General features: G+C 43.2%; 1 protein-coding gene across 2 annotated transcripts in view; it reads right to left on the reverse strand.

Annotated features, from left to right (window-relative positions):
• The window catches only part of LOC112119106 (engulfment and cell motility protein 1), a 444,965-nt gene that overhangs the window by 342,171 nt on the left and 83,227 nt on the right, over positions 1-19,567 (reverse strand). For both annotated transcript variants that reach the window (XM_026663518.1, XM_026663519.1), the window contains exons 3-4: positions 4,600-4,640; positions 2,833-2,905 (exon numbers count right to left, since the gene is read on the reverse strand). In XM_026663518.1, the coding sequence (XP_026519303.1) occupies positions 2,833-2,905; positions 4,600-4,640 (114 nt within the window). The remainder of the gene's footprint in view (positions 1-2,832; positions 2,906-4,599; positions 4,641-19,567) is intronic.

Raw genomic sequence — 19,567 nt, forward strand, 5'->3', positions numbered from 1 at the left:
TTTTTTTTTTTGCTTGGGGCGGCAGAAATGCTGGAGCCGGCCCTGCTGTCTACTCACCCAGAAAATTTTGACTTTTCAGAAAAAAATCCAAAACCTAAATATTTCAGCCAAAATCAAAAATATATTGATTTGGAAATGCCACCGTGCTGCCTCATGCGAGTTGTCATTCAGGTGCCTCGTGCTCCCATTTGGCAAGGTTCCCTGGTTAGACTACATCTTCCATGATGCACCACAGTCTTCCTAGGGAATAGGAAGTGCATCATGGGAGATGTAGTCCAGCCAGGAAGCCCAGCCCATAGAAGAGCGAGGGAACACAAGGTACCATGTCACATATCTGAATCAAAATATTCCAGAAACTTTTCTGGCTGTCAAGTGTTCCGTTTTTCAATGAAAAATTGAAATTTTCTTTGGAAAGCAGACGCTTTTATTTGGCCAAAACTGCAAATTTTTACAAAAACAATTTTGACAGAAAATTTTAACTAACCTACATAAAACCCAGCCAAATCATTTTCACTAAATAAAAATACATTACTTATAATGATCCATTTAACACTTTGACATTGATTAAGACAGTATCTAGAGATATTTTATCACTTGGGAATTTAGTTACATTATTTTCCTGTGTGCAGCCCAGTTAGCCTCATAAATAAATGCACATGAAATTAATGGGAGTCTTCCCACTGATTTCATTGAATTCTGGATCAGGCCCTTACTGCACAGGTTAAGAGTACTGCCTTTGTAGCAACATACCAACTGCATTCTTTAGGCCAAATTCATCGCTGTTGTCATTTCAGTGAGCTCAGCAGAATTACACTAGACAGGAATGCAAACCTTTGAATTGTTTAAATGAGTGTATCCCGCTTAATTAGGAAGTTTCCCATTTTTATTATAGTTACAATTAATTACAATCTAAGCTCATGCAATTACATGTTTTTGTGAACTGCCCATTGCCACGGCATCTGGGCCCCAAAACAACTTAAACCAACATCACACGTGCAAAGCTGGAGCAGAAGTGCAGCATGTAGCAGTGAGGTGGCAAGTATTACACAGTCCTTGCAGCTAATTTCTACTAGCTCAGTCACGTAGAAAAAAGGGAAGTGGTGTACTGAAGCTTTCTTTAGCCTTCAACAAAACTGTACATCTTACATGTTTTAATTTCCTCTATCCTGCTTCCCAGTGAACATGTATGTGCACAAACATCAGCAGCAGAGGGACTGAATGTCTGAAGACTAAATGAGCTTCATAAACATCAAGACCGTGGGCACCATCAGAACTCTTATTTTACATTTTAAAACCAATTACCACTGTAATTCTGAAAACAAGGAAACAAATTTTAATGAAAAAAAGTCATCAATAAGGGCTAATTTCTCCCTAACTTTTATGTTCATAGCTAGTTTATGCAGTTAGTTAATGTTTATATTTTGCGCCCCTGCTCTCCCTTGGAAACTTGGACTCTTCCATGTAGTCACACAGTACACTGTCAAGTTCAAAATATGACAGCACCTCTAGCCCCCATCAATTCACCCTGCCCATTTTTTCTCTCCCCCCCACCCCAAAAAAACAAAACAAAAAACAAAAAGTGTTTAAATAATGGAAAGGTTTGCACACAAACCAAAATAAGACAACAAAATTCAGAGATAAGATTAACTGTATCCTCAGTTGAACTGGCTCCACAAAACAGAAATATGTAAGATCAGTGTGTGAGGTTGTGTACCACATGTATTATAAGACTTCGTTTATGATCATTTCCGCCTGAACTGTGAATTCCTTGCAAAAAAAGGTGAATCATATTGTTCAGCAAATATTTTTTTGTCTCCACTGATTTTATATTGTCGTGGGTTGGGCTACACCTCATTGAAACTGCTCTCAAAAACAAAGTCTTTCATTTAGGACAGTTATAAGAAGCCATTAAGCTCCTTAATGGAATCAGATAGCAGAAACAAAAGGGACCTCCAACCAAAACACTGGCATATGTCATCACCCAAACCAAAGGCACTTGTGAGGCAGGAATTTCAACTATGTGGGCAGAGGGGCTTCACTGAGTATTGTTTTAGCAGAAGGGTGTGCTCTGTGCTGAGAAAAGACCAAAGGAGAAGGTAGACAGCAAGGCAGCACCAGACATGGAAGCACTGGAAAAAAACTAAAATCCTGAAAGAGTCTAGCAACTGTGGGCAAAGTCAAAGAAACTGTCTCCTGTTTGAATTCTCCTGTATCCTAGCAGATAGGACTTTGAACATAAACAAGCAGGATTTCATCAAAGACAGAGCTTGCTATTGTCAATTGACTATCATCAATTTCACCTCCTAATGGAACCACCACACAGGATACTGAATTTTAGCTAACCACTCAAGCCAAAAAGGGGTAACAATGTGTAATCATCTACATATTGTGCTTAAGTCTAACCAGGGTTAGATGGCACAATGGTAAAAATGCCACTGATGCTACCATTAGTGCTATCATCTTTATTTTTCACTGATTTTAGTGGCAGTGAAGTAGCTCTAAGTCTGAACAGAATTTGCTGCAATTAATTGCTCTCAGAAATATTATTTAATTAAGAAATCAGTTCAGTACATTGACCATCCTTGCCTAATGGGAAGCTTCACTAAAAAAGCACTCAGATATTTCAATTACACTCCTGTATGTTATGACAGTGTTTCCAGCCAGAGTTTAGATGACGCAAGCCTGACCCATTACAACCTGGTTGGTCCAAGTACTCCAAAATGAAAATTTAAAATTAAAATTTTCCTCTAAATTAGCTTCAAAACCAGCCTGTTAGTCCAATAACATTTGAAATAGAATATGCAAAAAAGTCATGTCAAGTGGTTTACCTACCTTTTCTGTGATATAGAAATTGGAACTATCAGCATGTTGCAGTGCATAATATTCATGGTTCATAAGAGACCACCTTAAAAATATGAAAATATATGAATAAGAAAGTGAAAGAGAAAAAAAGAAGCCTCATTATTGGTGTTTATCAAGAGTCCATCTGTCTCATGTACTGTCCTATCTATAGATTTCAACATGTCCACTCAACAATGAGAAAAAACAATCATACATCCAAGGAGAAAAGGAGAAGAGAGAAAAGTACAAAATCCCCACAACTCATTTAACGGAATATTGTTCCCTTTCTCCTCTCCTCCGCCCCCCCCCCCCCAACGATTTGAAATGGAGAGCCCTCAATTTGACAATTGAGTGATAGAAACAATGCAATAATATATTCCTTCAAATCCCAAGGTTTAAAACACAAAAATAAATCTTCTGATCACCTTCCATTACATTAATGTCAACATTCAATATAAAGCATTTTATGAAAACAAAATTACTTTATTACAGATAAATCCTAAATGGTAGTTACATCATAGTCAAAAACTAACCAGACAAAAATTCCAGAACAGTCCCATCCTATCAACACTACTAAGTGTAGTTTCCACTATAACAAGTAGGATACACTGAACTCATTATAACAGATGTGTGCCTATAACATAAGACCATTATGCTGGAAAACTCTCTGGGCAGGAAGCTTGTCTTGGTGACTCCTACAGCACCAGGCGCACAGATTGTCATTAACAAATAAAAAAACAGTACTACAAAAATCTACATGCCTTTTACTATATTTTAGCTGTAGTTTAATGAACTGTAAACTAGTTTCTGTCCTTCTGTATCACTAGTTAAAAATGCATTAAAAGAGCATTTTTTGCAAACATTAAACATGCTGTTTAAATATTACAATATGACAGAGTTTATTCTGATTGTTAAGCAATTATTATACCAGGTTATGTTTAACATTTCACTTCCGTGCTGCTTGTTCCACGGATTAGGTGTTTGCACAACAGCCACCAGGCTTAGAAATACAATTCACAGTTTATGTTTCTTGACTTGTGAACTGAGAGAGATGCTCAGTAAAGTGGTTGCACTCTACAGTTAAAATTCATCTCTAAAACCCGGACAGCCGATTTCAAAACAATGAGAAGAGTGGCCACTTGACTTCAGGGATTATGGGATGTTTCCAGAGGCCAATCACAGCGCAGTAATGCAACACCTTGTCCACACTGACGCCCGGGCGTTTTAGCCGGGGCGCAGCAAGCTTTATGCTTCTCATGGAGGTGGATTACCAGGAACGCTCCAGCTGCAGAGTCCAGGCGCTCTACATGCCTTGCCAGTGTGGACACATCGGGAGTTAGGGCACCCGGGAGTGCTTTAATGCACTCTAACTTGCAAGTGTAGCCAAGCCCTAAGTCTGAAGATAAAACCTTTTTGAAAATCAACTTCAGAATTTAGGAAAGTCATCACTAGGGATATTTTATTTATCTTGTAGAAAATCTGTATGTCTGTTATTTATTTTATACAGTGTTGTAGCTGTGTCAATCCTAGGCTATTAGAGACACAAAGTTGGTGATCTTTTATTGGACCAACTTCTATTGGTGAGAGAGATAAGCTTTTGTGCTTACACAGAGCTCTTCTTCAGGTCTGGAAAACAAGGTTCCCCAAAGCTTGGTCTCTCGCCAACAGAAGTTGGTTCACTAAAAGGTATTACCACAGCCACCATTTCTCTCTGTTATTTATTTTAAGAATCAAAGGAAATATAGTATCAGAACTTACCCATCGCAAACTTCTTTTATTATTGCAGACAATGGTTTTTTCTGATTAAAAAAAAGAAGGAAAATTCACTGTTAGAACATCACATCAGAGCAATTAAATAAACATTTTAATTATTTCACTGGTTCAGTTCAATAATGCAAGCTAGTAGTACTCAGTTTTGCTTACTTTTTAATATTTAGCTTGATAACATTAAGAATTTTTTGGGTGTTCCGGACAGCAAATTCACAAAAACATTATTGCTACATGTAAGGGGACTGTTGCCCCCTTACTAACATTCAGTGGGGGTGTTTTGATTGGCTTGCTCCCAGTACTAAAAGGGGAAGGGTCGATGGCAAATCAGGAGCCTGAGACTGACAGTCCCCAGGAACAATGGTGAGAGGCCAATGCTCCAGATCAGCCTGATTGACAGGGCGGGCAGGCTAATCAGAGGGTCAGGAGGCCAGGGAGGTCCCGTCCTCCGTGTGAGCTGGAATTGCCTGGGTCAGACTGAGTGGGGCCGAGCTAAGGAGAGAGCAGGGGCCCAGGCTGAGCTGGAGAGCAGAACCGTGCCAGATCCAGAGGGGCCAGAGACGCAGCCACAGAGTCAGAGACGCAGCCCAGGGAGAGCAGATCGTGTGCTGGGAGCAGAGGCGCAGCCACAGAGCCAGAGACGCAGCCCAGGGAGAGCAGATCGTGTGCTGGGAGCAGAGACGCAGCCACAGAGCCAGGTGTGGTGAGCAAGTGGGATCAGCCAAGGGGGGGACCTTGGGCAAAGGGCCCAGCACAGAAAGACACCCCCAGACAAGGGCCCTTGCAGGCCAGACCAGGAGGGGGACCTTAACCCTACGGGGGGCTGACGCTGGGAAGAAGGGTCCCACCACTCAAAGCCCGGAGGTGTGTGGCCACCACCATTGCAAGTCTCCAACCCGCAGCATCCCTGCAGCACAGCCAGGGCCTGAGACGGAAATCTGGGACTAACAAGGAACAGACTGTGAAGTGCCCTGATGTCCAGAGACACTGTTTGTGATGTTCCCTGCCACAAAGCGGGATGATGTGTTTTCCTTTAACCTTTCCCATTTTTCCTTATTCTTTTCTTTAGATTGATTGTTAATTAAACAACTTGCATTTGTTTTAAATTGTATGGAATAATCAGTGGGTCAGGGAGGTGCCCAGTACAGAGAGAGTACCCCGGAGTGGGGACACCCTAGCCCCTGTCCTAGGTGACCACAGCAGGGTTGGGGGTTGAGCCCCCCAGGAATCCTGGGCCCAGCCTTGTTGGGGTTACGAGGACTCTGCCAGACAGGAGAGTGGAAGGGGAGTCCTCAAGGGCAGGGAGGCCTCTGGGTAAAGGAAGTGGGAGCGAGGACTCAGATCCTTTCGCTAGCCCACTTCACCGGGGTAGTGCAGAAGCCCGGAAAGTTCCCCACAATAGCGGGACCATTCCCCCGCTTACATACACATTAGCGTGATGATCTTTTTGTCATAACTGTTTAGCATTAGCTGTCAAGATACATTTTGCCACCTTTACTCCTACAGCATCAACCAGGCTTGTGTGGGGCTGGGGAAAATGAAGAGGTCTTCTATAAACACTGCATCTCATGGCCCAGCAAAAGCAGAAAGTTCAGATTTCAGCATGAGCATTTTTCAGGAATGATGCATGAAGCAAGCAGTAAACAGTTTGATATTTTTTAGGCTATGTTTGTTGCTTCCAGATATCAGCCATGTGTGATGACAAAACTACATTTTGATTAGGAAATTCAGAGAACAGAACATAATGTTTTCTGCAATGCTCCCTCCTAAATACATATTGCTTTCTCCAATAAACATCCGCTGAAAAGCAGTAAGATTCCAGTTGTGTGAACTCTGCTTTGTCGTAAATATGCAACACAACCATTTTGTGTGTTGCCACATAGCTGACTACAGTGGGTTTTCTTCCTTCAAATCCCAAAATAGAAGGAACACTCTCTAGTATGGAGATGTTGCAACACCCTGAACGCTGTTATAAACATAGCACATGTGTTTCCCTAGAGGAAACAGCATTGTCTGGAAGAAAATAAGTCTTTGTCACTTGGAGAAAGGGGACACAACTCACTTCTTGAACACTACCATTCCTCACCTCCTCATTACTGGCTGGCTGCACAGAGTACAGCGTCAGCTGCTGCTTCTGAAAAAAAGACTGTGGGTAAAATTTTCAAAAGCACCCAAGAGACTTAGCAGCGTAAGTCCCACTTACTTTCAATGACTTAAGGTATGTCTACAATACCAATTTTTTTCTGACACAACTTACACCAGCATAAAGCCACTGCAGTTAGTATATTGCTTGTGCACATGCATACTTCACTCTCTGTGTCAGCACTGCACATACTCACCAGGAGTGCTTGTGTTGATGGGCAGTGCAGGACAACTCACCATCATCCAATGCACTGTCTTTTGGGAAGTTTTATGGTGGGAAGAAATGAGTTGTGCAGGGGTGACTGCAACTTTCTCCACCTGGACTAGATGACCTCCTGAGGTCCCTTCCAACCCTGATATTCTATGAATGCCATCTCTATCCCATAATTTTCATACTCAAACCCAAGTGGGACTTGTCACTTTCCACCATCTCTAACAGAATCATGGAGCCTGCACTATTGTTCTGAATGTTGCAAGCACAGGACGCACAATCCTCGAGTACTTGCAGAGCCACAAGGAACATGATCATTTCCTGAAGGGCAGATTGCTGGAGGACAATTCAAGGTTACTGGCAACGTTCACAGAGCAGCTGCAAATGGCGGAGTGCTGCTTCTAGGCCCGAGAAATGAGCACCGACTGGTGGAATTGCATTGTAATGCCGGTTTGGGACGAGCATGGTTGCAGAACATTTGGGATGTGCAAGGCAACATACCTGGATCTGAGTGCTGCTCTTGCCCCAGACCTCCAGCACAGGAACACCAGAATGAAAGCTGCACTGATAGTGGAGAAGCAAGTGGTGACTTCACTGTGGAAACTTCCAAAGCCATAAGTCAGTGGGAAATCATTTTGGAATTGGAAAATCCATTGTGGAGACCATTGTCATGCAAGTATACAGGACCATTAATCATCTCCTGCTACAAAGGACTGTGACTCTCAGCAACATGCAGGACATAGTGGATGGATTTGCGGCTATGGGACTCCCGAACTGCAGTGGAGGAATAGATGTCATGCACATCCCTATTTTGGCACCAGACCACCTTGCCACAGAGAACATCAACAGAAAGCACTATTTTCCTATGGTTATGCAAGCACTGGTGGATTACTGGGTAGGCTTCACTAACCTCAACATTGGCTGGTCAGGGAAGGTGCATGATGCTCACACCTTTAAGAATACCGGACTGTTCAGAAAGCTGCAAGCAGGGACTTTCTTTCCATACCGGCGAGTTACTATTGGCAATGTTAAAATGCCAGTAGTGATCGCAGGGGACCCAGCCTACCCCTTATTCCCCTGGTTCATGAAGCTGTGCACCAGCCACCTCGATAGCACCAAGATTCATGTACTGGCTCAGAAGGTGCAGAATGACAGTTGAATGTGCTGTTGGTAGATTGAAGGGATGCAGGCATTGTTTACTCACAAGATTGGATCTCAGTTAGAAAATATCCCAGTGGTTATAGCTATCTTCTGCGTCCTGCATCGTATCTGTGAAGCAAAAGGGGAAACGTTTCCGCTGGAGTGGAGGGAGGAGGTGGAGCGGCTCTCTGCTGAGTTTTAGCAGCAAGACACAAGGGTTATCAGAAAAGCTCAACATGGAGCAGTACAACTCAGAGAGGCTTTGAAAGAGCACTTTAACAGCGAGCCACACTAATGCATTGTGGAGTATTGTGCTCTACCTGCAGTGTGGGGGCCTGTTAGGAATGGTGTTTGGTGTACATTTGTGAATAGAATACTGACAATGCACCTAGTCATTCTGTGGTGCTTGCTGTCCATTTATGATTATTACACTGTGTTTGTCACGGAGCCTCTGAATTGTGTCACACTGTCCAGTAACAAGTCAGTGGGTGCTTTCACTACTGCCAGTCATTCCGCAGCATATGTTGTGAACTAATAAAGATGAATTATTTTCCAAGCAATAGTTTTATTGAGTAACGAAAACATTTAAAAAAAATTCTGTGCAAGTGTAACTCTGACAGACCCCGGTCGTCGGCAGGCTGGATCGAACCTGGGACCTCTGGAGCTTAGTGCATGAGCTTCTACCGCATGAACTAAAAGCCAATTGGCTATTAGCTAAGGTTGTAGAGCAGACTCATTTTATATCTCTGTCTAAGTGGTCTTGGTGCCACTAGATGGGACAGAACACCACACCCAGAAGGTGTGTGGGTTATACAAGTTAAAAGCAAATACATTAAAATCTTAATAAATGTATAGAACAGAGCTTAAAGAAGGGGAAGGAACATTCATGTCCATTTTTATCTACACATACATCATATGTGACTCCCACAGGTCAATATATGTGAAGTTGTGGTTGTCTTTAATGTCCGCCAGCGTGCAGTGGTAGAGATAGGGATGCGGCCCCGGATGCTGTGTACAAAGTTGTGGGGAGGGGTGTGTAGGGAGATGCTGTATTATAGTTCTCCATGAACTGCAAAGGGAGGCAAGCCTGTGACTGTTGAGCCTCTAGGTTCACACGAGTCTTCAGCATCTGCATTTGCTGCTGGAGAAGCCCCATTATGTCTTGGTGCATCTTCCTCTCCTCTTCCTGATGGGACTCCTGGGCCTTTCTCCATACAGTCTGCAATATTCACTCTCTAGGCCCTCTGTTCACAGTCTGATGCAGCATTGGCTTGTAGGATCGCGTTGAACATGTCAGCTCAAGCCCTCTTTTTTCTCCTCCTTATCTGGGTCAGGCGTTCTATGGGTGTGCAGGGGGAACCCCTCAAGGCCACAATGGCAACAGCTATAGATAAAGCACACAGAGCTAACACTGTCAGTATAATCCCAATGGAAAGGGAAAGTTAAGATTCAGTACTCCCTTCCCTTGCTCCCCTAAAGTTTTAAACAAGACATGCTTATTGACACTTCTGCTTCGGACTGCTTCTGCATAGCACCACTCACAGCACCAGCCATGGTGAGTATGGCCTGTCAGGGGTGGGGGAAATGAGGAGGGAGTTGGTCAATTGCATGAAACTATGATATAGAGCAATGGCACTGAATACTGGCACTATTTTCCACAAGCAATGGTGATTTTAGTTGGTATCTCACTCCTGAGGGTAACAAAGGTGCAGAGAGCACAGCTGGTGGTGGTGTCCTGAAGCCAACCAGGACCCGTATGCCGTTAGCCTATTTATTGCAATGTTGCTAGCTGACGTTACTGTTGATTGGCATAGGACAGTGTCCTGCCGCAGAGGAAGAAATAAGGCTGCCATCCCTAGAATCCTCCGGGAGAGGATTGCAGAGCACCTCCATGAAAATTGCATTGATATCTCTCAGGAGGACTCAAGGGACATCCCTGTGTATGTAAACAATCTGCTCCACATGGCCCTCCTACCTAACCCTACAGAGATTGAAAAGCAAGTAACTCTACCTCTCTTTGTTGTACTGCTACCTCTTCTAGTACAAGTAAATGAATGAAAAGTCGCTAGATGTGTCCTGTTAAGTTGGGGGTGCAATCAAACATCACTGCAATGGAAAATACATTCACACACTTACCCAAGGTTCCTTCCCCTACATCAGGCTCACCCATGCTCGAATGCTGGGACTGACTGCACTGTGGTGGCGTCTCAAACAGGTGCTGGCTTGTGGCATAGCTGGACCCCCTGGTCATATGTCCTCTATCCTATTCCTCTTCCACTTCTTCCTCTTCACTGTTTATGCCAGGGGCCTGTGATTTGGGCTCCTCAGAGGTATCCACAGTGGACTGCAGCGTGGTTATACTTTCTCCGCCAAGTATGGCATGCAGCTCTTCGTACAAGTGGCAGGTCTGTGGCTCGGCACTGGATCGACTGTTCGCCTCCCTAGCCTTCTGATATGCCTGCCGCAGTTCCTTCACTTTCATGCGGCACTGCTGCTAGTCCTTCTCCTGCATCCCCTATGCAATCTGCTCGCAGAAGTCCACATTTCTATGACTGGTCCATAGCTGTGCTTGTACAGCCTCTTCTCCTCACAGGCCCAGGAGATCCAATATCTCCTGTCTATTCCAGACTGGAGCATGTCTGGAGTTGACATGGTCAGTTGGGCAGTTGCACATAACAGTGGAGACCTGCTAGGTGTGCTCACCAAGCTAGACAATCAGGAAAAGTCATTAAAAAAATTTGTATGGTTTTAAATGGTGGGGCAGGAAGGGAAGCTTTCAGGCTCCATGACCCTTGGGCAGTGGAGTTCACAGGTGTGACCAGAGAGATCACTGTTGGGCATTGGTGGACAGTTTCTCTAGGACTGTTAGGGTTGACATAGGTACCGCAGTGTCTACATCCACACTGTGTTGACCTTAATACATTGACCCTGGCTCAACACTGCTTGAGGAGCTGGTGTTAGTACCTCAGAGTAATGCAAAGTTTATATCAGTGGGAGACAAATTTAAGTGTAGACACATGCACAACTAGGTTGACACAAGGTGGTTTACGTTGATCTAACTTTGTAGTGTAGACCATGCCTTAGGCTCCTATACATCTAAAAGCTTGTCTACACACAAAAGTTGTATTAGTATAGTTGAAGCAGTACAGCCCCCTAGTGTGGTCATATATTGGTATAAAGATGCCAACCTTAAAATTTAGGTCAACAAAGCAAGGTCAGTCAGGGGTGTGAAAAATCCACACCCTTGAGCACCACAGCTATGCTGAGGAGCTAGGTCAATGGAAAAATGCTTCCATCTGCCTTGCTATTGTCACTCAGGGAGGTGGTATTCCCACGCCAACAGAGAGACCCCTTTTGTTGGCATAGGCTGTGTCTACAATACAGGGTTATGCCTACGTAGCTATGCTGGAATAGTCTCCGTAGTCATGCCCATAGTTTTGCCTGTCTGGGAAGGGAAATAAGCTACACCAGCCTAAGGTGCCTTTATATAAGTACAGCTGCATTCACACTAGGATCAGGGGGTAGATGTGTTAGTCTGTATCCACAAAAACAACAAGGAGTCCGGTGGCACCTTAAAGACTAACAGATTTATTTGGGCATAAGCTTTCGTGGGTTAAAAAAACACTTCTTCAGATGGACACTAGGAGTTGCAGTCAGATAGCTATTTCAGTTTTGTTTTTTTTAAAAGACCCATAAATGAAATAGTTATACCAGTACAAATAACATCTGTAGACCAGGCCAAAGTCACTTTTGAAAATGGGGCTTTTGCCTTTGAAAGTTTTACCCTACCAGGTTTCACCTGCCCTTCCCATCATCTCAAACAGTCAACTAAGGGCACAGGACTTTACATATGCGATACTCTCTCTTATTCCTCCATGAATTTATCTAGTTCTTTTTTGAACCCTGTTATAGTCTTGGCCTTCACAACATCCTCTGGCAAAGAGTTCCACAGGTTGACGGTGCATTGTCTGAAGAAATACTTCCTTTTATTTGTTTTAAATCTGCTGCCTATTAATTTCATTTGGTGACCCCTAATTCCTGTGTTATGAGAAGGAGTAAATAGCACTTCCTTATTTACTTTCTCTACACCAGTCATGATTTTATAGACCTCAATCATATCCCCCCTTAGTTGTCTCTTTTCCAAGCTGAAAAGTCCCAGTTTTATTAACCTATAATTTCTATAATAATATCTGTAATATAATCTAGAATATGTATTATATTCTCCATACTCACTTGGTTGCATGAAATAATTTGATACTTGAAACTCAAAATTTAAGAAAATAAAGGGGCAACAAGAACTTTAAGTAGCGGTTAAAAAGGAAGGCACGACAATCTAAAATTTAAAAAGTTGATACAAATCGCCCTTCAGGCTTCTGCCACAGCGGGGGAAGGAGCATTATTATAGCACTGAAATCACTCAATGGAACTTAGTTAACCATAATGAATCAATAAATGGGACCCTTCTGGGACACATATTTTATCTTATGCTTTAGCCACTATCTAGCATCTACAGTAATTTGATACGTACTAGTAAAAGGGGCTTTACAAATTAACAACTTTACAATAAAAACTATTGCGATCCTAATTATCCTTGCATCCTTCCCCTGAGGTGCCTTCCCTATGAATAACTCTGTGGACAAAATTCTTTTCCCCATTTCATACTATAGACTGTGACCAGTGCAAATGTTCACAGCTGTAAGCAATAGGTTGTTTAAAAACATGTGACGGCTGCCACAACTCCCTCTGTGAAATCGCTTCAGTAGAGTTACATAATTCATGACTGCAGAGAAGACTTTGGCAGACAACACATCAAAAGTGTCATGCAAATACTACAACGCACACTGCACAGAAGACATTCCTCTACCAACAAAAGAGTTATTTTCTTTGAAATGACAGATGGGTTAGCAAGTAACTTCACTGTTCTCTCCCAAGAATCACTTAATGTCAAGATTCCTCAGGAGCCTTGCTATTAAGTGCTGTATGAAGAATCTCTATACTTGGACCAACATTTACAAGACAGCATTATTTAATGTATGTAGAGTACTTTGTGATAGACAACAAGTAGAAGCTATCTTAGTTTTTATTTATTTATTTATTTTTAACCATGAAAGAGAAGATAAAAGGCTCCTCTCCTCTCTCCAGAATCAATCTATTTCCCAGGCTATTCTAGTGTAACAGTTTGCTAGTCTAGCTGCAAATATTTACCTGGTGGGGATCATTTTTTTTTTCCGATTATTTTTATCCCAACCCAACTCCAGAATCAGTTTTATTGTATTCAAATATAACTTTTATTGGACTTACAGTTCTGAAAACCAAATGTGTTGCGGGAGTGGAGGCAGGCTTAACCACCGCTTACAAGGACATTGCCCAAAATCTATATTCTATACAAATTCTATAGTAGGAGCAAAATTTTGTATCACTGTTTGGTTCATTTTAGCTTTTGGCCTCTCTGGCCTTGCCTTCACTGATGTCTTTAGGCATGCGTTAGCTCACACATGTAACAAACCTAATATAAACAAGGCAAACTGTAATTTTAACATGTTTTAACTTGTCGAGGTCAACTTTCATCCCCCTTCCCCAAGGGTCTATACTAACCAGCTCACATATGAAAACTACAACTGTCTTGTATATGCTATAATTTTAACACCTTGGTTAACATGTTAGGAAAAAGGTGTCTTTAAACCCAGGTAAGAGCCTGGGTTAATTGTGCAGTGAAGACATACCCTCGATTGGATAGATATAGCATCCACAAATGGGTTTCCACTCAGGCCAACGTTGAACTACATCTCTCTTCTACAGTTCAGCATGAGCTCGTTTGTATCACTTTTGCCCTTGTTGTCTTTGTTCTTGGGATAGACTAGGGACTTCGGTTTCCCTGGCTGACACCATTCAGCACAGAAAGCAAAGGAAAGCCTAAACACCACTCTCCTGTTAAGTAATATTGAAGCCTATCCCAGGGAAACAACAGACGCCACACATCTGGTTAAGAAAAGACATCACAAAAACAGGAAAACATAGTTCACTGTTGATCTGTACATCTGTCGGAAAATAAAATCTCAAGATGGTGAATACAGCATTCTGTTAATTATGAACACTGCTACTGCTAACATATCTTTTGGTGTTTAAGACATTTTTGGTTATTGTAATGCAGGAAAGGCTTATTCTTCCTCATTCCCATTAATACAAGCTCCACACATCACTGTCACATAACTGGGACTATAGATACAGAGGTTTAGTACTTTGGCGACTGGGACTCAGGGGACCTGGATCTTCAATCCTCTGCTTTGCTACAAACTTCCTATGAGACACTGAGCAAGTCTATACCTCAGTGCCTCATACATAAAATGAGGAGAAGTAGTACTTCACTCTTCACAGGGGTCTCACATTAGGGGAGACACTCAGATACTACAGTAATGGAGGCAATATGTGTACCTGAGATAGATATTTGAAGGAACAGAGTACATTTCCTCTTGCCCAGGGGTTCTCAAACTGGGGTTCGGGAACCCTGAGGGGTTTGCGAGATTATTTCATGGTGGGTCGTGCGCTGTCAGCCTCCACCCCAAACTCCGCTTTGCCTCCAGCATTTATAATGGTGTTTAATATATTTAAAGGTGTTTTTAATTTAGGGGGGGTTGCAGTCAGAGACTTGCTATGTGAAAGGGATCACCAGTACGAAAGTTTGAGAACCACTGCTCTTGCCTTTCATTCTGACCTGTAATTCAGCCAGCTTCCCATACCCCGCTGAAAAATGCACTCTCCACTTCTTTATCTCTGCTTCACTAGAGCATCTCCCCCAGATCATCTGCATTAGGGTGATGAAGAAGAAACCAAATCTCATCCCTCTCTCCAGAAGCCAAACATTACCAAAACAAAACACTCAAACACAGAAGGATGAACTCCTTGCTCCAAATCTTGATCTCCTATCAGACCACAAAATGCCCTCACTGGCTTCTCAAGCACCCTGCTGCCATGAACTCCCAAGTACATAAGGGATGATAGGGAAAACATTTATAATACCCAAGTAAGGTGTACCTGAGTGAGTTATAGCACTAGTCTCCCTATTACATAAGTATGCACTACAGAATTATACTGTAGTTACAAATGCTACTTTAATAATTACAAAGTGGTGAGGAAATAGCTCCCAATTACAAATTGAGGGGAGGGATAGCTCAGTGGTTTGAGCATTGGCCTGCTAAACTCAGGGTTGTGAGTTCAATCCTTGAAGGGACCATTTAGGGATCTGGGGCAAAAATCTGTCTGGAAATTAGTCCTGCTTTGAGCAGGGGGTTGGACTAGATGACCTCCTGAGGTCCCTTACAACCAGGGCCAGCTCCAGGCACCAACTGACCAAGCACATGCTTGGGGCAGCCAATCTTGGAGGGGCGGGGGGCACTCAGGGTTTTTTGTTTTGGGGAGGGAGGGGGTTCGGTTGGGCGGGGGTGGGTTGTTTTTGTTTCGGCGGCTGGGGACGCTGGGGGTGGGAGGCGGCGCGGCTCGGCGGTGGGGGTGTTTGGCGGGAGGTGCGTGTGGTGGCGGGGGGGTTCGGCGGCGCTCAGCAGGAGGTGTGTGTGGCAGCCGGGGGGGGTTCGGCAGCGCGGCGCTTGGAGGGAGGGTTCGGCAGCGGGGGGGGGTCAGCGGCGCTGGGGGGGGGGCGGGGGGGGGGGGGGGGGGGGGGGTGGCGGCGCGGTGCTAAGGGTGCGTGTTATGGCGACGCTATGGAGGGCGGCACTCTTTTTTTTTTGGCTTGGGGCAACAAAAAAGTTAGAGCCGGCCCTGCTTACAACCCTGATATTCTATGAAAATTCAGCTCTTCACATCTCCACTGTACTGCGCAATATGCCTCTGAACATTGTATGTAACAATGATGCAACTGAGGACTGTGTTGCCAGAAATTCTGGTAATTTACAATGGGAAAGGGCCTGTGTGTGATAGTGTAAGGGATTAAATAAACTAATTTTTTAAAAAAAAAATTGTTATTCTCTTTAGTAATATGATTCCAAAAGTCCTGGAGAGAGGTTATAATTGAATTATAAAGTGCTTCTGGATGTTCCAGCTGGCCAGAATGTGAATGAGACACCTTGTAGTTAATTCAGCCACACATATATCTCCAGGAATCTCATCACTATGCAAAAACTCTTCTCTTAAATATAGTAGATGCTTAACTTTTAAAGGAGGCTCCTGCTGCTTCTGAAAGAGAACCGTTCCAGTGTGTCTGTGTCCAGCAGCTTCTAGTTATGTCCATCCCTTATCTTAAAGTGCAGTGTCATCACCTGATATGTTGCAAATGCGAGCGTTATGCTGCAAGTTTTCAGTGGGAATTGTGGTGCCAACAAACTCTCAGCCATCATTTTGCCTTCGTTCTTCTGAAAAATTAATTAGTATGTGCTGCTGTAAGATTCCTTGTGTAGTGGTGTTATGCTGACAGGAGAGAGCTCTCCCGTCGACATAATAAAACCAGCTCAACGAGCGGCAGTAGCTACGTCGGCATGAGACAGCACTGTGCACACAAGTGCTTATGGTGGCAAAACTTATGTCGCTGGGGGGGGGTTTCACACCCCGAGAGAAAAAAATTTTGCCAACATAAGTGCTAGTGTAGACATGGCCTTAAAAAGCATCCCTGGGTATTGCCTATGCTGCTGATTGTGAAGGAAGGGCATTAGTATGGAAGCAATGCTCTATCAGGGACAGAAAGGGACACTTTTACGAGTGAGGGCCCCCTCCCAGGCCCACTATTGTAATAGCACAACAGGGTTTGCATACATATGATTCTTTCTAGGATATAAGGCTGAAGAACAAGAGCCTTCAGCACTGCACCACGTACACTATTAAGTACTATTTAGTAGCAGAAGTCTCCTATTACCGCACATCCTGCTAAGTTAATTATTACAGCATTTGATTATAGCTTGTTGCGGGGTAGTCATCCCGCTCCTGCCCTGAAGGGCTTAAAACAGCCCTGGGAGAGGGCTGTGGCTGGGGAAAGGCTGATTGGGGAAGCAGCCACAGCTGAGGCCACGCCCCAATCAGGCCACAACTGGCCCTATAAAAGGGCTGTAAGCCAGGAGCTCAGAAGGGACACACTCTCTCTCCAGCTTTTGAGAGGGAAGGACCTGGCTGCCTGGGAGCTGAGCAGGGTACCTGAGGTGGAGCAGTACTGGGGGAGGGCAGAGGGAGCTGGGGAGCTCCAGCCTAGCTAAGCCACAGGCCGAGTTAAGGGTCCACAAGGGTACTAGGGCTGCAGAGGGGCGGCCCAGGAATAGGCAGAGGCAGCTGGTCCAACCCCCCTTGCCGATGAGTAGTTTACAGACTGCAGTCTGCCCCAGTGAGCAGGGGGCTAGATGGAGACTGGCAGTAGCCATTGAGGTAAGGTGGGGATAGGGGGTTGGGGGCTCCCCTGGGAGAGGAGACCCAGAGTAGGGGGGTACTGTGGAGGACAGAACCCCCGGGCAAAGGGCACCAGGGTCTGAGAAGGACATGGGGACAGCGGCAGGCGAGACACTGGCCTGCAGAGGGCGCTCCGGGCTGGAAAGAGCTATTCCCAAGACGACCAGCAGGAGGCGCCGCACCGGTGAGTCTTCGCTCCGCCACATAGCTCATTAATTTTAAATGCCATGCTGTCTTACTGCAGCCCGCCTCTATTACCGTTGACCCCTACTCCATTAACTTCTGCCTCCTCTCTATGTTTGTCTTAACATAGTAGACAAAGGAGTTATTTTTGTCAGTGAAGAGGTCCCAGCCATGCACCACTGGAAGTTAGTTCACAGCCAATCAGAATGTGGTTAGAAAATCTGCAGCCAGACTCTAATAAAATTTAATACTTGTCTGTAGTGTTATTCTTATTCCGAATGGCTCTCTGCCACCACAACTCTTCTAGCTCTAACCACTACAGCCCCACTAGAAGAAAGGAAATAATATTTTTCATCATCCATTGTAATTGAACAGTGATTGATTCCTGATGTTAATTATACTGTACATTCATGCACTGAATTATATCTTGCATATTAAAGTATCTGGACCACCCTTTCCAAAAGGTTTTGTTGTACCATGGCTGTGTTCCGGAAAAAAGAAAAGAAAAAGGCTTTCCATTATTCTTACAAAATAATTGTTGCATTAAGTGAAAGAGACATACAATTTCCTTATGAGCACCACTAACAATCCCTTCTCGTATTTAAATGACAAGTGTTTATTTTCAGTATATATGCTGTTTATTGCATTTCATTAAGGTTGGACAATGAAACTACACTGGCCAGTTTCCACTTTATCATCAGTTTCATTTTCTGTTGTGTAAAATAAAAAAACTTCACTGAATTGAAAAAAAAATCACTTAAATCATTAAAACATTTATAATCTGTGTTTAAAATCTAAGGGCCAGACTTGGGATGGTGTAAATTGAAATAGTGCCAATGACTTCAGTGAGTTGGTTTTAATGGAGCTGTGCCAACTTATACCGACTAAGGATTTGACCCTAAATTGGTGACCTAAAATTACTTAAGAATCCCCTTGGAAAAATATCTCAATTGTCACTTTGATTGTGAAGAAGTACAATACAGCAACTCCAGACATCTCAGAAAGAAAGAAAATCCATTGACGTTATATTCTACCACATTTATCAGCAATACTAGCCAAAAAATAAAGAAGTAGCACACTCCCAAAACTCAGGAAACCACTGTGAAAAGTTTAGGTCGTTGACTAGGAAGTCAAGGCTTAGAGAAGGCATTAATATAAAGCAATACATATGGTTCCTGTAATGTGCTTCACTTGACAGTGTTCCTGTCACTTTTTCCAATTTTTGAAATACGTGAAACTAAATATTTTTTATTCAGGTTTCCTACTCATATGATTATAAATGTAAAATATTTTATATCTGGATTAACTTCAAAAAGTAAAAAGGGATTCTCCAAGTTTATACCAGTGTAACCAAGAGCTGATTTTGTCTCCCTATTTAAAACAAAATAATCTATTTATCAATCTGATTAGTAATAATGCAAACACACACTGGTAGCTTGTCAATGACAGTTTTGGAGACCTTTGTCATGCCAGTGGTTTACCAAGATAGGAAGGAAGATTTCACTTGTCTTCTACAGTGAAGTATTTAAGAAAAAAAACAAAAAACCCTCACACATGACAATGAGAGAGAGGTAACATTATCTGCTAAGCAAAAGTATTCAAACAATTTTCCGTCCTTTTTTCCATATTTTGGGCCATATTCTGATGTGTTCATTGGTGTTGCAGATTTGCTTTGATGTATCTAGCCAGTGATACACATTCCTTCTTTTATTTGAGTGTAATAAAAATTATATTATCAAAATGATATTTCACACATTGTACCTATCACCTATGCACATTCCCAGTGCTGCCCACTACTGCTTAGTTTAAGACCCATTCATACCAAAATGTGAGAGATCAGATATTTCCCGTTACTACATTTTAGAGAAGAGTGAAGCAATCTAAATCTTTTTTCACTTTTGG

The sequence above is a fragment of the Terrapene carolina genome, unplaced genomic scaffold (assembly GCF_002925995.2).
Source record: "Terrapene carolina triunguis isolate 2854851 unplaced genomic scaffold, T_m_triunguis-2.0 Scaffold33723, whole genome shotgun sequence".
Taxonomy (NCBI): Eukaryota; Metazoa; Chordata; order Testudines; family Emydidae; genus Terrapene; species Terrapene triunguis.